Here is a 17,227-nt window from a genome sequence, read left to right as displayed (position 1 = left end):
TTATTAGTCAAGTTTATGAGTTAGTTTGGAGAGAGTCAGTGTTGCGGAGTGCTTCAAAGTTAGCTAGTCAGGCGGTTAGTCAGTTAGTGAGTAGAGCTTTGTTTGTGTAGCAGAGACTAGTGCAATTCGGTGCAGTGCGGACCAGTGGTCAGTCGGGGAACAGTTTTGTGGCGTTACGTAGTGAGTAACAGTAAACTGTTGTGACTGTTGTAAATGGTGACTGTAATGAATAGCGTTAATTGCTAGTAAATGTTAATGTGAGTAAAGGTAATGTGTTAATAAATCAGGTTATTACTTACAAACTTTAGCGAGTTTTATTATTTAATCAAACCCACATATTTAACGTAACTAGTGGCAGGCACTAGTTGTGTAAGTAAAGTTCTTTCTTAGTAAAAGGACAAGAGAAAAACTTTACAATATGCTACGCCGCCATCTTGCCTAACTGTGTTAAAATGGCGCGGCAGGGTGGGGAGAACCTTTGTCGTGAACACATCGCTCTGCCCCCCTCCATCAAGTATTACAGTTCTGCACAGTGGACACTTTTAAAACTAATACCAACTTCATACTTTATCTTTTCTCACATTACACAAACAATAATCACTACTTTTTTTAAACATTTTTAATTTAAAACATTCAATTGCAGAGAAAGGTTAGGTTAGGTTACACTCAATTTATTTAATACTTCACAGTGTTAAGCAATTCTTTTTTATAATACTAATTTTAAGTAAACTCTTTTTCTTAATAGAAGCTAAGGTACTTATTGTATGTAAAAACTCTTATAATTAATTGAAGGTAAAGTACTTATTGTACGTAAACTCTTATTCTTAATAGAAGGTAAAGTACTTATTGTATGTAAAAACTCTTATTGTTAATAGAAGGTAAAGTACTTATTGTATGTAAAAACCATTCATTCATTCCTTCACCATTATGTCATTATGAAGGTAAGATCAATGCGAACCGAAGAGCATTTACGATACTATTTTTCTAAAGATTTTTGATTGGTAAATTTTGATATTTAGTTAAATGGCTCCTTTTGGCGAAAATCTGTCAATCTGAGATTTAATCTATCTGAGTAAGCTTCATAATTAATATTACGTTACAGGTTCGTATTACATAATGTAAAGCCAGGACAAAAGTAATTTAGCACACTTCCCTTGATCATATATAAGACAAACCGAACATATTATCACTTTTATATATAATTTTAATTGCATAATCTGATAATTTATCAAATACCTAAGGAGAAAAATTGTTTTAAACATCTTAATATTTCTGTAAAATAATAAATAAACTTTAAGACTGTAGAGGAAGGGGAGATAGATAAAGAGGAAAACGTAGGAGCTAAAAGTATATCATTGTACTTTATATTGCATAGAAATAATGAGTTCTGAAAACCAGTGAAGTTGGAGGTGTTCCAGCCATGCACATGCAATTTAGATTAAGATTAAGAACTTACTTGTTTTTCAACCAATTTTGCACTTAAAGTTTTCCTTATTTTTGTAGGATATTAGCTTCATTATTCTCTCTCAGGTAGTGTCTTTGCAAGTACCCTTTGTCCCGACGTTGGTTACTTATTTTACTGTGACTCCACTTTTTTACTTTTATTTTTCCAGCATTCGGAAGAAGATTGAGGCTGCTTGGAGAATGACTTATGCTTCGAAATAGTGTCAATTTTTAGAAAATTTATCTGTCTTTCTAGCCGTGTCATCAGAATCGAATTCGGACTAAAACGTTCTGAGTAATAACATTTTTATTGGAAAAAAGTAATGATTTTAGAAAAAAAAATTAAAGTGACGTCACTCAAGAACAGTGGAAAATATGAAGTTGGCCAATAAGTCATTGAACTCCACTTTAGATGTACTACACACAGTAGGCCTATGGACAATACTTACTGGTTCACCCTGTATAGATAGGTTCACCTTACCTCACCCCATTTATAATCCAATACTTAATTTAAGCACATATGGAAGTTTTCGCGTAAGTCCATAAATATATAGGAAATTTACAATTATCCCATAATGTTTATCAGTTAAATCAAATGATAATACTTAAATTATATTACCACCTAAACCAATACGAAATTCTTTCTATCTACCTTCATATCAGTAAATGAATGAGCTTAGGGTTAAGTAAAATGGAAATGTTACAATTCCCTTCAACAAAATAATTTTAATCGGTTACACTTCTCAGGTCATCAAGCGTTTATACGCAATACGACTTCCACTTACAAAAAATAAGTGTACGATATAACAGCGAACTTTCAGCAAATGATCAGTATTGAATCAACGAAGTAGATAAAAAATATAAAAAAAAAGTTTTACTTTGATAAAAGATAGCAAAGAGGGCACGAGAAATAAAGGTTATAAAATCTTGGTTTGGTATGAATGTTTAGGATAAAAATACTATTGTGAAATGTACATTCATCATTCAAAAGATTTTTGTTAACAGCAACCAGGTAGCCAAGAATATGGTATTATATCACTAAAGGAGCAATGAAGAGTTGAAGTACACGGTTTTGAAAGTTATCCTTAAAAACTAAACGGTTATTTAAATAAAATAAACTTCTGTTAATTAAGAACCCTCTTCTGTAATCGAGAAATAAACAGCTTGATGAGTACGTTTTATTGGTAAAAATGATTTAGCTTGGGGTTACCATAGACATTAAACTCGCTTCCAGTAAAAGAAAAAATGTTATTCGTATTAAATTTATTCATCAGTACTTAAATAAAATATAGTTTATTACGAAATAAAAAATGTTTTTATTTACACAATTTTAAATAAATTTGAGATAATTCAAATAGGATTGAATAATACTAAGGCGTATAATAGACATTAATTAATAAAAGTTAATTTAGCCAGCTTGATTATACATACTAGAAAGGTGACGACTGTTAGCTATATTAGCACCTCCATCAGCACTTACCTGGCCGCTTTCTGGTTGACCGTGTTGTTGTGCTTCAGATAAACTGACCATTGCTTCATGATCGAAAGTAGAGTGCAACATCAACGCTACTACGCCAGCTCTAGACGACATTATTGCTCTTATTTGACGCTCTTGCTCTAGTAATTCGTCAATTTTTAACCACTGCAAAGAAATAGAAAACAAAAGACTAGAAGAATAAAAATGCACTTATATGTTTTGATTGAGAATAAATTTTCTTAGCTAACTTATCCATGAATTAGAGAGTGCATTGAAAAGACATTGCAATGCACTAACATGAAAAAAAAAAGCATTTACAACAGACATTTATCTCCTTAATCGCAAAAAGCCGGAAATGACTTAACGAGAAAGTTGTTCGAAGGCCAGAATGCACCGAAAAAGGCTTTGGACCCCAATGATCTCAGATGTTAACACGCCTTCAATTAAATAATTAAAAATAAAAATGAACGCTCTCGTTTCAAAGCAACAAAAGAAAATACGAAATTAATAGTACAGGGTGGGGCAAAAGGTATGAACTGGTTTTAAAGGGATGTAAAACAAAAACAATTCAACTTACAGAAATTATGTTTATATTGTTTAATTCAGTACAGAATCTAGTTTTTTACATTAAGTTTGAAAGATGATATCACGTAGGTGGCGGCCGTCAGCCGCGATGCACTCTTGAAGGCGAATTCTGAAGTTTTCAACCGCTCTTCTGCACATTTCGATGGGTATTGCCGAAACTTCCTCTCTGATTCTGTCCTTAAGTTCTTCCTGGGTATGTGGACGATGTTTAAAAACTTTTTCCTTTTTTGTACCCCCCAAAAAAAAAATCACAAATGATCAAATCTGGTGAGCACGCAGGCCACTCCACGTCACCTCTCAAAGACACGAAGCGCGGGGGAACACTTGCCTCAATCTCGCCATTGAAATCCTAGCAGTGTGGGATGTAGCCCCGTCCTGTTGGAACCAGATGTCTCCCAGATCAGTTGCTTCAATCAATTCTGCCAGCTCAGGTTCAAAAAACTCTTCCAACATTATCACATAGCGCTCAGCGGTGACAGTGACGGTTCGCCCATTATCCTCGAAAAAGTAAGGACCAATAATATCAAATTGGGATACTGCACACCATACAGTCACTTTAGGGGAGTGAAGTGGCCTCTGGTGAATTTCCCTTGGGTTTTCATTACCCATCGAAATGTGCAGAAGAGCGGTTGAAAACTTCAGAATTCGCCTTCAAGAGTGCATCGCGGCTGACGGCCGCCACCTACGTGATATCATCTTTCAAACTTAATGTAAAAAACTAGATTCTGTACTGAATTAAACAATATAAACATAATTTCTGTAAGTTGAATTGTTTTTGTTTTACATCCCTTTAAAACCGGTTCATACCTTTTGCCACACCCTGTATGATTTAAATTTTTAAAACAAACACATCTACAATATTGAAAATATAAGCACCTTTGCAATAATTGGCCAGACGAAGCTGAAAGTTTCCGACAATAGTACCCACGAAACTCTTTATCATTCAAACTCAACATCTGAGAGAAAGGAAACTAAAAAAAATAATTTAAACTAAAGAACACGTTGAAAGGACCAATTTCTGTCTAGAACTGCTGACGGGGAGGTAACATACAGGTTACATGTGTATTTAAAATGTTAACGAATAGTAATATATTTTGTAAAAATAGTTAAATAAAATTAATGAAACCTGGTACATATGTATTCAACTTTGTTTTGTGCATAGGTATAATTTTACAATTGTAAAATTGCATTTATGTATATTTTACATGAGGGGGCGCGCGTATTTAAGCAGAAATCACTGAATTACTTAATTCATTTGTACTGGGAAATAATCATTGTTAAATGAAATATTAATTCTATTCACTCAATAAATAATGCGTAAATAAGTAAAATCTGGCGAGTTAGGGTTATAGTTAATTTGATTGTTCATAATGTTTTTGTGAATAGCTTTGTAATTTTACAATTATGTCTTAGTCCTTCTTTCCTTCTTATATGTAACAACGGCAATGTGATGTTTATACCTACCGGTTGGTGATTGTGTTTGCTAAGGTTGTTAGCGTAAGTGGAGTCTGTTTTGTTGTTTTTGTTCGTGAGGAGTTGTTATATTGTATTTGTCTTTGATTTTTTTCGACTCTGGCCGATATAGGTACGGCCATAGTCTGGACAAACTAGTTTGTCGTGAGGATTGTTTGGGCACTCTGTTTCCCAGTTTGTGGTTGAACCTAAACGCGATATTTAGTGTTAATTTCTATAAAACATAAGTAAAAGTAAAGTAAATTCTTAGAATATGTTGGGTGTGTTATTGTTTTGATCTTGGTTTGGATAATGTATGTAAACATAGTTGAAGTCAAATTCTTAGACCAAATTTGATTTAATAATCAAGTTTGAATAATCAACCTCTGATGATAGATGAAAGTCCGAAACGATCATGGTTTCAAAATAACTTGCCTGCTGAGACGGATAGAAACAGCGGAGTAATGCGGACCCAACCACAATTTCAGTGTTGAAAGGAAACATTAGTCACAATGCTAACCAGCAATGACTAGAATAAAGAAAGACTCCACCGAATAAAGAGAGGTAGCGACGGGGAAATTTGATTACGAAACCATGATAAACAGTATATAAAATGTACAAACACGAGAACATTACTCATTTTTAGATAACAAGTGTAAAATAAAATTTATTTTTGAAGTTATTTAGTAGTAATATTTTACAAGAGAGCCCACTGTCCGGAGGCCGGCAGTGCACTGGAAAAAAAAAAAAAACAAGAGAGCCCACAAATCCAAAAAATCGCAAGTAACTATGGAAATACGGCGGGAAACACCTGAGGTTTGAGTATAAAACTTTCTCACTAGTTTGCTTTACGCTGAGACCATCCTCAGGAAAGAGAACACTCGAGCTGGCCACCGAAAAATTTTTACTCGATTCCAAATCATCGGCTTGCAGATCACTTCGCTAATTTAATTATACCAAAAATGTACTCTACCTGTCGAACCCGTTCCATATCAATTTCTGCCCTTCTCAGCTTCTCCCAACAATGATGACGAGAACAAGATTTCTTAGGATATTTACAAATTTCTCCTGTTTCTTCGAATACGTTCTTTACAAATGGGAATCCACAAACCTTGAATAAAGAAAATATTAATTTTTTTATCGTACAAACTATCAATAATATCACGATCATTCACTGTTTCGACTTTAATCATTTCAATAAGATTATTCTCGCTATAAGTGTCAAAACCTTCTTCGCAGATGTTATATGCTAGCGCGACGATTTCTGATAATGTGGATGTGGTTTCGGTTACATTCCTATCGATGACACATCCAGGCTTTCCAGCACGAATTTAAAGAGTACTGTTTCATTTGAGAAATTGCTGCAGTAGCGTCGTTTATACATTGAGCATGCCTAATGAAATTGGCTGATGCAATATGTAGAACCTCGATCCATATTCACATAACGCATCAAAAAACCGCCCAAAAAAATTAATCGCATTAAAAAAGTCCGCAAAAATAGGTTTGATTGTAGTTTATTTACATTCTTTACAATAACTGAAATAACATGAGAATCAATAAATTGGTAGTTAGCTGTTCTCACCTGAAAAAATCTGCCAATATGTGAATTGATTTATTATTTACTTGATATATGAATTGATTTTTTTTTATTATCTCAGTCTTCGAAAGCATGTAGATCGTATTCCTGACTGGTTTCGGACTAGCATCCATCATTAGATCTTTACTTATCAGTTTGGTTTAGAAGTTTCGACTTCATTACGTTCCCACCTCACACTACTCTTGCTGACTGAGTGAAGGAGGTTACGTGGAGGTTAATGTCATTTAAAATTTTAATGAATACAAAGATTTTTTTTTGTCAAAACATTGAAATAAAATTAATAAACGCAGTATGTATTTACGTTTTCTCTATGTTCTGGGAATTAGTAAAATTTATAATTGTAAAATTGCAGTTGTATTTCATATGAGGGGGCGCGCATAGTCAAATTCTCTTTACCAAACTGATTAAACAACCTCTGATGGTGGATAGAAGTCTAAAACCGGACAGGGATATAATATACATGGGTTTATGATGGATAAAATTAAAGATATAATCTAGCACGGTGGACCTAACCACATATTTTCAATAATGATTTGCTCTGAAGTGGTATATCCGATCAAATTAATAATAATACATATCTAAATACAAATTACCTCAGTTGGACTAATCTTCGGTTCCTTGTTATGTTCAGGGCATAGTACTTTCAATCGTTTACAGTAAGTTTTGTTTGCTGGATTGTAGAAATCACAAAACATGTTGTTACCTTCAATCCTTGTCTTATATATTGAACCAAACGATGTTTGACTTTCATACTACAACAATCAAATAAATAAACTAGAACTGTTCATCAATGTACAATCATTTCTAAAATCAGCAGGATAAAATATGTGGTTTGCCATAATAATGGCACAGCCTAATATAGAAAACAAATAATTGTTGAGAGCAAATAATTGCAGATTTGAAAGCAGATCGGTCCATTTACTTATTCAAATATTCTAGTAATGACAAAAAAGGAAACTGAAAAATTCATAAAATTTTAATGAATACAAAGATTTTTTAATTTAAGTCGCCTTACGACTGAAATTCTGGGCAAAAACTCGGTATCAGAAGAGACAGTTTAACCAAAACGGAGTACCAAGTTTGAGCTTTCTTAATTTTTGAATTTGAGATATTCTGTTCTCGCGTTCCTTCATGAACATGTCCTAAAACATTTTAATTTATATTTTAGGACCTTAAAGGATGTAATTCCAGTAAAAATCAATTTCGTAAATTTGGATAAGATTGCAATAATTCCTAGATTGTACTGCCATAACTTTCTAGCTTTAATAGAAACTGAATAAATAATTTTAAAAAGTTGAGAAATTTTCTTAGTAGCAATTACAGAAAAATAATTTAGATCTATGACTGGAAGAATCAGCTCTAACCTTATTAAAACATTTTTCCAAATGTTTAATAGCTGTACTGGTATGTATTTCATGACCACAAGTTACACAATAAATGCTAGACTCATCGTCTGCACGTCCTTCTTCAGCTCTTCGACGTCCTTTAGGAAGTTTGGGTTTTTCCACTTCTTCTCCATATTCTTCGGGAACTGTAGTTCTTTTGGCTCGTTCTACTAATGCATCCAGTTCCTAGTTTACCAGAAAATACAGAAATTAAAGAATAATAATATATTAATTACAAAACTGTAAATAATATATTGACGTTCCCACCCGCCCTAGCGCGTTAAGCTATTCCGCTTTGGGAGACAATTTTTTATCTTAATTAATTTTAAAGTAAACTGTTTTTACAATTCGTTACACATAGTATTCACTTTTACAACAAGTACTTCGGAAAAATGCTACTCTACATAGAAATAGTGATTCGAGAATTTGCTTTGTAAAGCTTGTCTCAATTTTGGGTTACCATTCGTTAAAAGGCTTTTTAAAGTTATTACCCGCTTTTAAACCGATTTTATGGTATTTCTTTAAAACTGAATAAAACATATACTATGGGTAGAACAGTATTTTTATACTCGAGGTACACATTGTTTAAGTCATTAGGTTTCTTAGTAAGATGTATTCTGTGACCTTCCTTTGAAATATGTAGCGTATCCTCTCTCTCTCTCAGAAAATTCTAGTCACTCAAGATGTACAGCAAGGCGGAAATTTAAGTCCTGCTTTATTTTAATTATTCATCTCGGATGTATTTTAGAATACTTTGTTGCAAATGAGATTAGTGGTATCAATGAATATAAAGATTAAATAATGATTTTCTATGCTGATGACATGCCAAATTTCGCTTCCACTTGGCATCTTTGGTTGTTTATTCCCGAAAGACTATTATTCTTCCTTTCCATAAAGTAGGTAAAATTGCCAAATTTCCCACTTTCATTAATAACAAACGAAGGATAGAAACGGCTGAGTTTTATTTATCTGGAAGTTTCATTTTTATGTTAGATAAAGATTTGTGTCAGATGTTTCGATTTTAAGTAAAACGTTTTCCAAATTTTACTAAAATAGCATTGGATTGTTTTTATTTGAATACCTGATATTTTTTGTCTAATTCTTGTAAAGCAGCTCTGGCTTCCTCTTGTTTCTTTCTAATGATTTCTAATTCTTTTTTATTCATTTCTTCAGCATGAGTAGGGGTCATTGACCATTCTTGAACACGTTGTGGTAATACCTATATGATAAAAATTCGTTTAAGATGTAAAAAATTCAATTATCTAATAGTTTTCCAAGAACAAGAAGATCTAATATACCTGAAGTATTCTACAAGTTGCTAATGCAAGGCCACACTTATCACTACAATATTTACTATTTGGCCTGGCAACTTGGACACAACCTGGACCATAACACTGCATGCCAGGTTTAACTGTAGTTCCTAGAACTTGAGGAATATTTGTATCTACTGGAGCAGCTGAAGCACCTTCTTCACTTTCACAACTGCTGTGCATATCAGCTGTAGACGACTGTTTGTAACGACCACTCCCTCCACTGCTGCTATTTTTCTGGAAATAAATTTCCATAATGTACAATTTGGAATTATAATGAGTTTGAATTTCCTTGCATTTACTCTCACCTTCTTTTTGCAAATTCTGTAGAGACATTTATTTCGTGAATGTTTACCAGCTTGTCTACAAGTTCTGCAAGAACCACAATCACTGGTCCTGATGCATGCCGTGCAATGCCCACAATCTGGCTGAATTCCTGCTTTTTTGACTTTTTTAGATATATTATCTAAAATAAAAATCTTGAGTGAACTCTCAAAATTTTTTCACGATAAAATGCTTATTAGCTTTATCAGTTGAAGAAACTTTTCATTACATTGAAATGAATAAAACAAATTCTCCTAAGAGTGGAAACTTTTTTAGGCATAATCAATAAAATACATTATGAATGAAATTGATTAGAGATTGCGGTTTCTTAATTTTATACATTCTAGATCATTTTTGACGTTAATACAATGACTCCGTCTCAAAAAGTTACCGATATACACTAACCTGTTGAAACAATCTCTAAATATGGATGAAAATCCAAAACCGATCAGAATGGAAGGAAAGCACACTGGGAAGATAAAATCATGAATATTGTCTAACACTGAGAGTCCAACCATTGATCAAAATTTTTTTCCTTTTAAAAAATTTACGAAAAAATATATATTTCAGAAATTTGAACAACATTAAAGAGCAGTTATTACTTTCTAACAATTCATAACATTGCGCAGCGTGGTTTGGTAACGTTGTAACCTTTATCTTAATAAAAATTTACAATATTTCAACATGAAATTCAAATATATAATATATAACAGTTACTACAATAGACAGGTCTCGAGGCCGGCATTATTCTGTCCAATCATCTCTGTTTTTGAGGCGCTTAATTAAGAGATATGGAAGTTATTGTACTAATCATTATCAACTTTGACTCTTAAAATTCAAATTATTAATGCCTACGTAGAGTGTAAAGCAAATATATTAATACTTCAAGTCTCATTCAAAACGAAAAGTACCCTAGATAGATAGACACATCTCATTACTTTATGTAGCAAATAACGAATAAAAAAACCTATACAAATACTTGAGCACTGAGTATTAAACATGAAAGTTATAAACCAGCAAGAGGATTCTCCCTCTTTGAAGATAGATTCATCACAATTGCAGTGACTATACTTTCATTTTTGCTATGTTTCTGTCTTATGATAATGGCAGTTAATATCCCTGCATAAACCCTGAAAATAATAGAAAACAGATTTGATCTGAAGAGAAAAACACTTGCATCCATAAACGAAAACATACAAAGAAATATTCAGATACCAGTATTCAGATCAATCCACAATTTTGAAAATATTTACTTCCTGAAGTATATTTACTCCTAAACTCTTAAAAGAAAGCAATAAAATAGAGGAAGGTGGCCTTTCATGCTCTAAAACAACTTTCGGTGGACAAACCAATGGCTTACAGAACTTACCCAAACCTAACGCTTAAAAGTAGACCCCAGTCTGTGTCTGGATAGGCTGAGGTCTTATAACTGTTTCTTAGTCAAGCAAAATTTTCTTTATGTCGACCAAGCAGGCTTCTACCCTATCTACAGTATCCGGTCAGCAGATGCACCATGACTTTTAATGCTAATTTTAACAATAAACCACTAAATAACAATAAAATTAATACTTGAAATATGATGGCGTGAACTGTCAGCTTTCCTTCCCACTTTTGGTGGCTCGTAGTTTACATCAGCTTTTCTTCCAACTCTCGGTGGTTCATAATCGGAATCCACATTTTTGCTTGAAGATTTAAACACCGTAACTAAAGATGGATCTTCCTCGTGGCATCTCTGTATCCAAAATAGTATGTTAAACAAATTGGAGGAGTAAGTTAGCAGCCTTTCCACCCTAAATGATTATCTAGACTAGTTAAATTAAACTAAACTAGTTAAAAATTTTCTTACATCACAAAAATATCTTTTAATGTGTTTTGCCTCTTTTTGATTTATGCCGATACAATCGCCGTGATACCATTCTTCACATGCATCGCAACCTCTGAAAAGGAGTACGTACAGTTTTGAATACTGAACACGTTAAAAACAATAACAAAAATTAATACTTTTTTTCAAAATTATTTGGACATTCTATTTTTTTGTGAATGAATATGAAATGAAAGTAAAAAACAAAATTGACATGTGTTTCCTTTTAACACCCAACACTAATTTTGGAGAGAAACTACCAAAATCGTAAATTACGCTGCTAAAGCCATCAAAAAACAGTTTAAAGTAAAATATTTCCATTACCAAAAATTTTAGATTTTACTTACATCATAAATCTGGATGAATCGGAAGATCTGCAAATACAGTAAGCTTGTCCATCTTGTTTAAGTAGAGTTGCAATTTTTGATTTCCTCTCAGGAAGTTCGAACTGTCTCGCAATTTGTTCTTGCTAAAATTAAGATTAATAAAGTATAATTAATTTACCTTATAAGTATGGAAGGTAAGGTCAGCTTATCTTTGATCAAAGATTAGCAGTATAGCAGAAATTACTTCAATCGGAAACCACAGTAATAAGAAATTTCAAACTTTAATGTATATATCGCCCTATGTGTTTTTTAAATAATGTATGTATGTACTTATCATAAGTACTACTTATTTACAATTTTATGAAATTTGGATGGAGTCAAAACTTTAATGACTATAATATATAATATTAATGAATAGTAATAATTATTTTAAAGCAAAAATGATCCAGCTTGACTCACTGTAAGTTTTCCGGACATATTGAAATCAAATTCGTTTCTTGACGGATAAAACTGTTTCTTGTTGACAACTTTCTTACTTCGGTCGGTTAAAGTGCAGGTTATAAATATAACCTACTAATGAACCTTTGCTCTGCAAATAGATTCACTTGTAGGCATCTATTGGCTAAGTTGATAACTAAATTGGACATCTTTGATGCACTTGCGACATCTGCAGTCTGTACTTACAAACAATTCTGGTAGAAATTAAGAATAACTTACAGAATTTAATTTGATAAAGTATTATTGTTGAGCTGCTTTTTTTGTACGTTAAATTTATTTAATGATTTAGTAAAAATTTACAGAGTGATTTTCAAGAAAATCGCAGAAAATTAGAAAAAAACGTTCAAGATAATTCTTGGACAAGCCAATTTCTTAATCATAGAAATATTTCAGCTATGCAATATTGTATAATAAGACCTTAAGTTAAATTGAAATGGCACAATAGAGGGAAGCTTACCTCACTAGTCGCTATTCTATCTATCTAGTATTAATGCTCGCCTCGGGGGCTCCATGGGCTCTGCTCCTATGCCAATGAATAGTTTCTCAAAGCCGTTTGCTTAGGATTTGCAAGTCTCATCAGTGGTTTAAATAAAGACGATAGAGTGTCTTTGACCTTGTGATAATTATAGACTTAACACTGATAATAAACATTTTCATTTACACGCCGTTCATTCCTTCTATATTCAGAATAGTATCCTTAATTTCGAACCTCCATTCCATAATGCAAATTCACCCTAAATATAGATCCAATTCCTGATATATTAATGTCATGAAAAGATGTTGGCAATAATATGTATGGCGTGGTGTCCGCTTACCGTCCCTAGACTACCTTATTTCCTTATAGATTATTCCTTTCAGCTTTTCTCAACGACGTTCTGGATCCATCACTCTTCGGAAGAGGGAGTGACATCAAGAAATCCTTGGAATGTGCATAGTTCTTGGATTATAAGTCCTTTATTTAAAATAAAATAAAATATAAATTGCTAAAGAAACCTTGTTACAAAACAAGAGAATATTCATAGGGTCTATGAAGGCAACAAACAACAGGAGACACTTGATATTTCACTTGTAGGTGTATAGATATTTCAGGCAGACTGGAAGGCTGCTTCCGAGGGTGTTAAGTTAGGAATGGCTTATTTAAAGTCGATTTAAGATTAAGTAATTATTAAGATAACTGGATAGAGAGTCGTCCATTTAGAATATAATACAAACTCAAAATTAAGCCACTTTTAGTCCGCACAGGTTTTCGGTATATAGATTCAAGCTACCTTAATACTTCTTGTGAGGAACACTCTTCCTGTAAAATGATTTAATCAATATAAATTACTTTTTTCTGTTAAAACTACAATTTCGTTTTTTTTTTTTTTTTTTTTTTTTTTTTTTTTACCTATCTGGAGAATGAAGATGATACATTTTTTCATTCAGGATGATAAAATAATTTAAAGATCACAAAATAACATTTAATGAACTAATAAATGCATACGATGCTGAAAAAATTCAGATGTAATCAAATTGGATTCATGAGTTAATAGTTTATTTCCGAAGTGAATTAACTCTGATAAGAAAAATTAAAATCAGGTATAAAATAATGAAATTCAATAAAATTAATACAAATATATTGTAGAATATACATGATTCTTTTTTTTCTCTCTCTCTGATAGTTCTTTGAGAAAGAATCAATAAATAATAATACTATAAATACTCAAAAAAACACTAAATTCCGTAAAATGACAGCAAATCGTTCCTAATTTGTTGTTGGTTTTATAAATTATACATATACATGTTTTCTATATCCAAATATTTGTACAACACTTTAAAAACAAATTATTTTTTTTTAATTTTCTGACGGCTTTTATTTTAAATTTAGTTTTTTAATTGTTATTATTGGGAAGCTTATTAATTAAATATAGATCAACCACAGTAATTATTGTGTGATTATACTAATAGATAACTTATTTCTGTATATTATAATACTGGCTGTATGCACAACTAGTGTGATGCAGTTCGTGGAACAAAAAAAATCAGAAATCAAAACGTTAAATTAAATTACAAATTAAAACGTTTTGTAAACATTGTAAGACATGTTTACAAATATTTAATGACTTAGTTTATCATTGTAACTAAGACCAATGACTAACAGTAAGATCAGATGGGAACTGTAGGCCACATAAAAGAACATGATACATATTAATAAAAGGAAGTCTGAAATGCACTTGAAAATAGTTGCATCATGATAACACTTACTAATTAATACTCACTATTATATATATATAAATTTGGGCGGTTTCTTTATCCATTCAAGTTCATATTCACGTCAATCCCTCCAAAACACAAAAAGATAAACAGTATTGTCACTTAAAAAAATAGAGGTTCCGATTTCACTATTTTTTAATGCAAATTAATCAAAAAAACACATCCTGTTTATAATTTATTAGTAACAAATAATGGCTGATTTACTCTGGTGTAGACGTGTCCACCACGGCCTGTTGACCAGTGTAAGTAAATGTAAGTGCTGGTCAGTACTCCAGCTAAAAAGTTAGCTGCTGTAGACGCTATCAAAAGTACTGTCAAAATATTCCATACCTGAAAATGAAAAGAAAATTCATACGTAGATTCAAAGATCAACTACGATGCAAAGTAAAGTAAAATTATGAAATGCCTAATTATCAAAAGGTCCACTAAAAAAAGGATGTAATGTAAAGGATGGAGGACAGATAGCATACTTAAATTTCTCACATTAACACTTAAAATAAAAAAACCAATATCAGGAAACGAACTTAACACATTTCTCCTTTGCTTTGTAGATCTTGCATCTAATCGCTAGGTTCCCCAGGGATGCCTTCAAATTGATGTTATGTCAAGCGGGAATGGGTAAAATCTAAACTCTACCTTCTAATGGTAGTTCCCATGGTTTCGCTTCTAAAAACAACATGGCTTGTTTCACAACCGTGACTAGGGTAGTTCTTTATGCTACACTTATTGACTGAGATATGGGAGGAGGAATCCGAAAAAGGAGAGGAAGAATCGGGAACTGAAAGCGGTAATCCCGATTCTTAATACTCCGCTCTTCCGGGGATACCCTAGAGAGTCTGAGTCGTTACAAAGTATTGAGAAGTATACGCTACCTACTACTTTCTCAGATTCATTGATCTTCGACAAGCTACCATCACACATCTATCAAGGGAATGCGTTGGAGGCCAGGTGTGTATTTAGTACTAGAGAGCACTACTACTGACCCCCCCCCCCCCCCTGTGTCTTACTTCTTTAGAGGACTGACCTTAGAACAACTGTAAATGGGAGTTTTGGGTTAAGAAAGTGGTAAACCCTAACTTTCAGCCCTTTGTTCTTCTTTGGACGTCCCTAGAGAGTCTGAGATTATATGAAACTTGAACGAGAATGTACCATCCTAGAGTGGGTGCTAAGGAGTGGGCCTTGATGAGTGTTCTCAACACTGAATGAAATGCTCTAGCAAAAATGGTCCCATCTGACACCTGAGGATGGAGCCCAATAGGGCCTACGTTGAAAACAGTGCCCTATATCACACGTTTCAAAAAAATATCAATGAGAAATGCAGCTTAAACACATTTAAGATCTTACTTCAGGACAACTGAGATCTGTATATGTAATATTGTGGTGCTGATGCGTCCTACAAACGCAAGTAGAATCCAGGCTATGAGCCGGCTGACAGCTGGAAATTCCATTGTACAGTCTGATCAGATGTGACAGGGCAAACCCACCAGCACAAAAACTTGAAATCCCGGCCAGTAATGAAGCCAATACGCTAAATACCTTCAAAATAAAGCAAATGCAAAATTAATTTCATCTATTTATAAAATGGGTTCATTATTGACTGAAAATTAGCAAGCAAAAATAAATGCATGCAACTAACGAATTCTAATTTGTTATAATCTGAAAATGGAGTACCCAAGTTAAGACCAGGATACTTCCGTCAGCTTTAATCTCATTGATAAACTTCCTCGGCTAAGCTCATCATTTTATAGAAATATTATACATTTCTATTATACTATGTAATTTTATGCCATGCAACGTCTTCTAGTTTTGTACAGCAGATCTCGTAGTCATGAAAAACCATGTACGGCTTAACAGCTAGGTTTTGTTGCACCATTGATTTTTCAGGCTCCAAATAAGGTTTGAAACCTTGTTTAAAATATCTGCTAACCAGAAATACTATTTATAACTGAATAGGTTTTCAGTTTTTGGGACTATATATTCTCAAAATTCACTTCAACGATTTTCTTTTAAACTGCCATACTTTTTGCCATACAGAATCTTTTAACTTTCATTCAAACTCTTTAAGTGCAATCGCAGAGTAATGTATACTCTTATTACCTTTATGAATAATATTGTTAAGAATTAAACATGTAACCGAAACATCAAATTTGAAGAACATCTACCAGTAGTGGGAGATTTACTGAATATTTTTCACTTTTTAGTGATTTTTACTCTAAAATGGTGTTAATGCTTTTTTTCTTTAAACTTTGCAGTCACATTATATACATTTAAGGTGCCGATTACTTTTAATTAAACCATTTTTCTAGGAAAATATACTTCACCGTTGTTCTTGGTGAAGGGAAAGGTATGCTCTTGTCTAACCGGTGTTGTACGGGCTTTACAGTTCATTAGCAAAAACATTTCGCACTCCAGGAACATCAAAAATTTAAATATAATGTTTAATAATTTTATAGTGTTGGCCAAATTCGATCAGATTACTAATAACTTGATCATATTAAACTTATCTGGAATTACTTCATTCATTTAAATTAGTTAAAATTATTCTTACCCGAAATGCACAAACGTGATATTTCACCGGCATTCCTGGATATTCTCTTCGGCACCAACAAAGAAGCATCAGGCCGATGAAAGCAGAAAAGAGGACCTAAAAAGAAAGAAAGAGGGAGAAAAAAATAATAGGTTATTCATGTTATTATTAGGTAAAAGTTATAAATTA

The 17,227-nt window shown here is 32.7% G+C and overlaps 2 protein-coding genes across 8 annotated transcripts in view; both read right to left on the bottom strand.

Annotated features, from left to right (window-relative positions):
- The window catches only part of LOC141450007 (CXXC-type zinc finger protein 1-like), a 40,759-nt gene extending 28,394 nt beyond the window's left edge, over window positions 1–12,365 (bottom strand). For 3 of the 5 annotated variants that reach the window (XR_012455854.1, XM_074119994.1, XM_074119993.1), the window contains exons 1-11: window positions 12,220–12,365; window positions 11,782–11,903; window positions 11,420–11,510; window positions 11,143–11,305; window positions 9,558–9,715; window positions 9,238–9,486; window positions 9,021–9,158; window positions 7,919–8,125; window positions 7,148–7,306; window positions 5,931–6,068; window positions 2,924–3,085 (exon numbers count right to left, since the gene is read on the bottom strand). Coding sequence is in view for 3 of the 5 variants with exons in the window: in XM_074119994.1 (XP_073976095.1) it covers window positions 2,924–3,085; window positions 5,931–6,068; window positions 7,148–7,306; window positions 7,919–8,125; window positions 9,021–9,158; window positions 9,238–9,486; window positions 9,558–9,715; window positions 11,143–11,305; window positions 11,420–11,510; window positions 11,782–11,903; window positions 12,220–12,237 (1,605 nt within the window). In the remaining 2 variants the exon portion in view is untranslated. Of the gene's footprint in view, window positions 1–1,456; window positions 1,735–2,689; window positions 3,086–5,930; window positions 6,069–7,147; window positions 7,307–7,918; window positions 8,126–9,020; window positions 9,159–9,237; window positions 9,487–9,557; window positions 9,716–11,142; window positions 11,306–11,419; window positions 11,511–11,781; window positions 11,904–12,219 lie in introns of those variants that run through there. The other 2 variants (XR_012455855.1, XM_074119992.1) reach the window with 2 other exon arrangements.
- A 1,492-nt stretch (window positions 12,366–13,857) lies between these two features.
- The window catches only part of LOC141450012 (uncharacterized), a 41,879-nt gene continuing 38,509 nt past the window's right edge, over window positions 13,858–17,227 (bottom strand). For all 3 annotated transcript variants that reach the window (XM_074120006.1, XM_074120008.1, XM_074120007.1), the window contains 3 exons: window positions 17,060–17,155; window positions 15,856–16,047; window positions 13,858–14,841 (listed from right to left, as the gene is read on the bottom strand). In XM_074120006.1, the coding sequence (XP_073976107.1) occupies window positions 14,680–14,841; window positions 15,856–16,047; window positions 17,060–17,155 (450 nt within the window). In that variant the 3' untranslated portion in view covers window positions 13,858–14,679. The remainder of the gene's footprint in view (window positions 14,842–15,855; window positions 16,048–17,059; window positions 17,156–17,227) is intronic.

The sequence above is a fragment of the Rhodnius prolixus genome, unplaced genomic scaffold (genome assembly GCF_049639745.1).
Source record: "Rhodnius prolixus isolate KJV_2025 unplaced genomic scaffold, Rpr scaffold_2, whole genome shotgun sequence".
Taxonomy (NCBI): domain Eukaryota; kingdom Metazoa; phylum Arthropoda; class Insecta; order Hemiptera; family Reduviidae; genus Rhodnius; species Rhodnius prolixus.
Note: the sequence above shows the minus strand (reverse complement) of the source record. Positions and strands in the feature narration are given on the sequence as shown.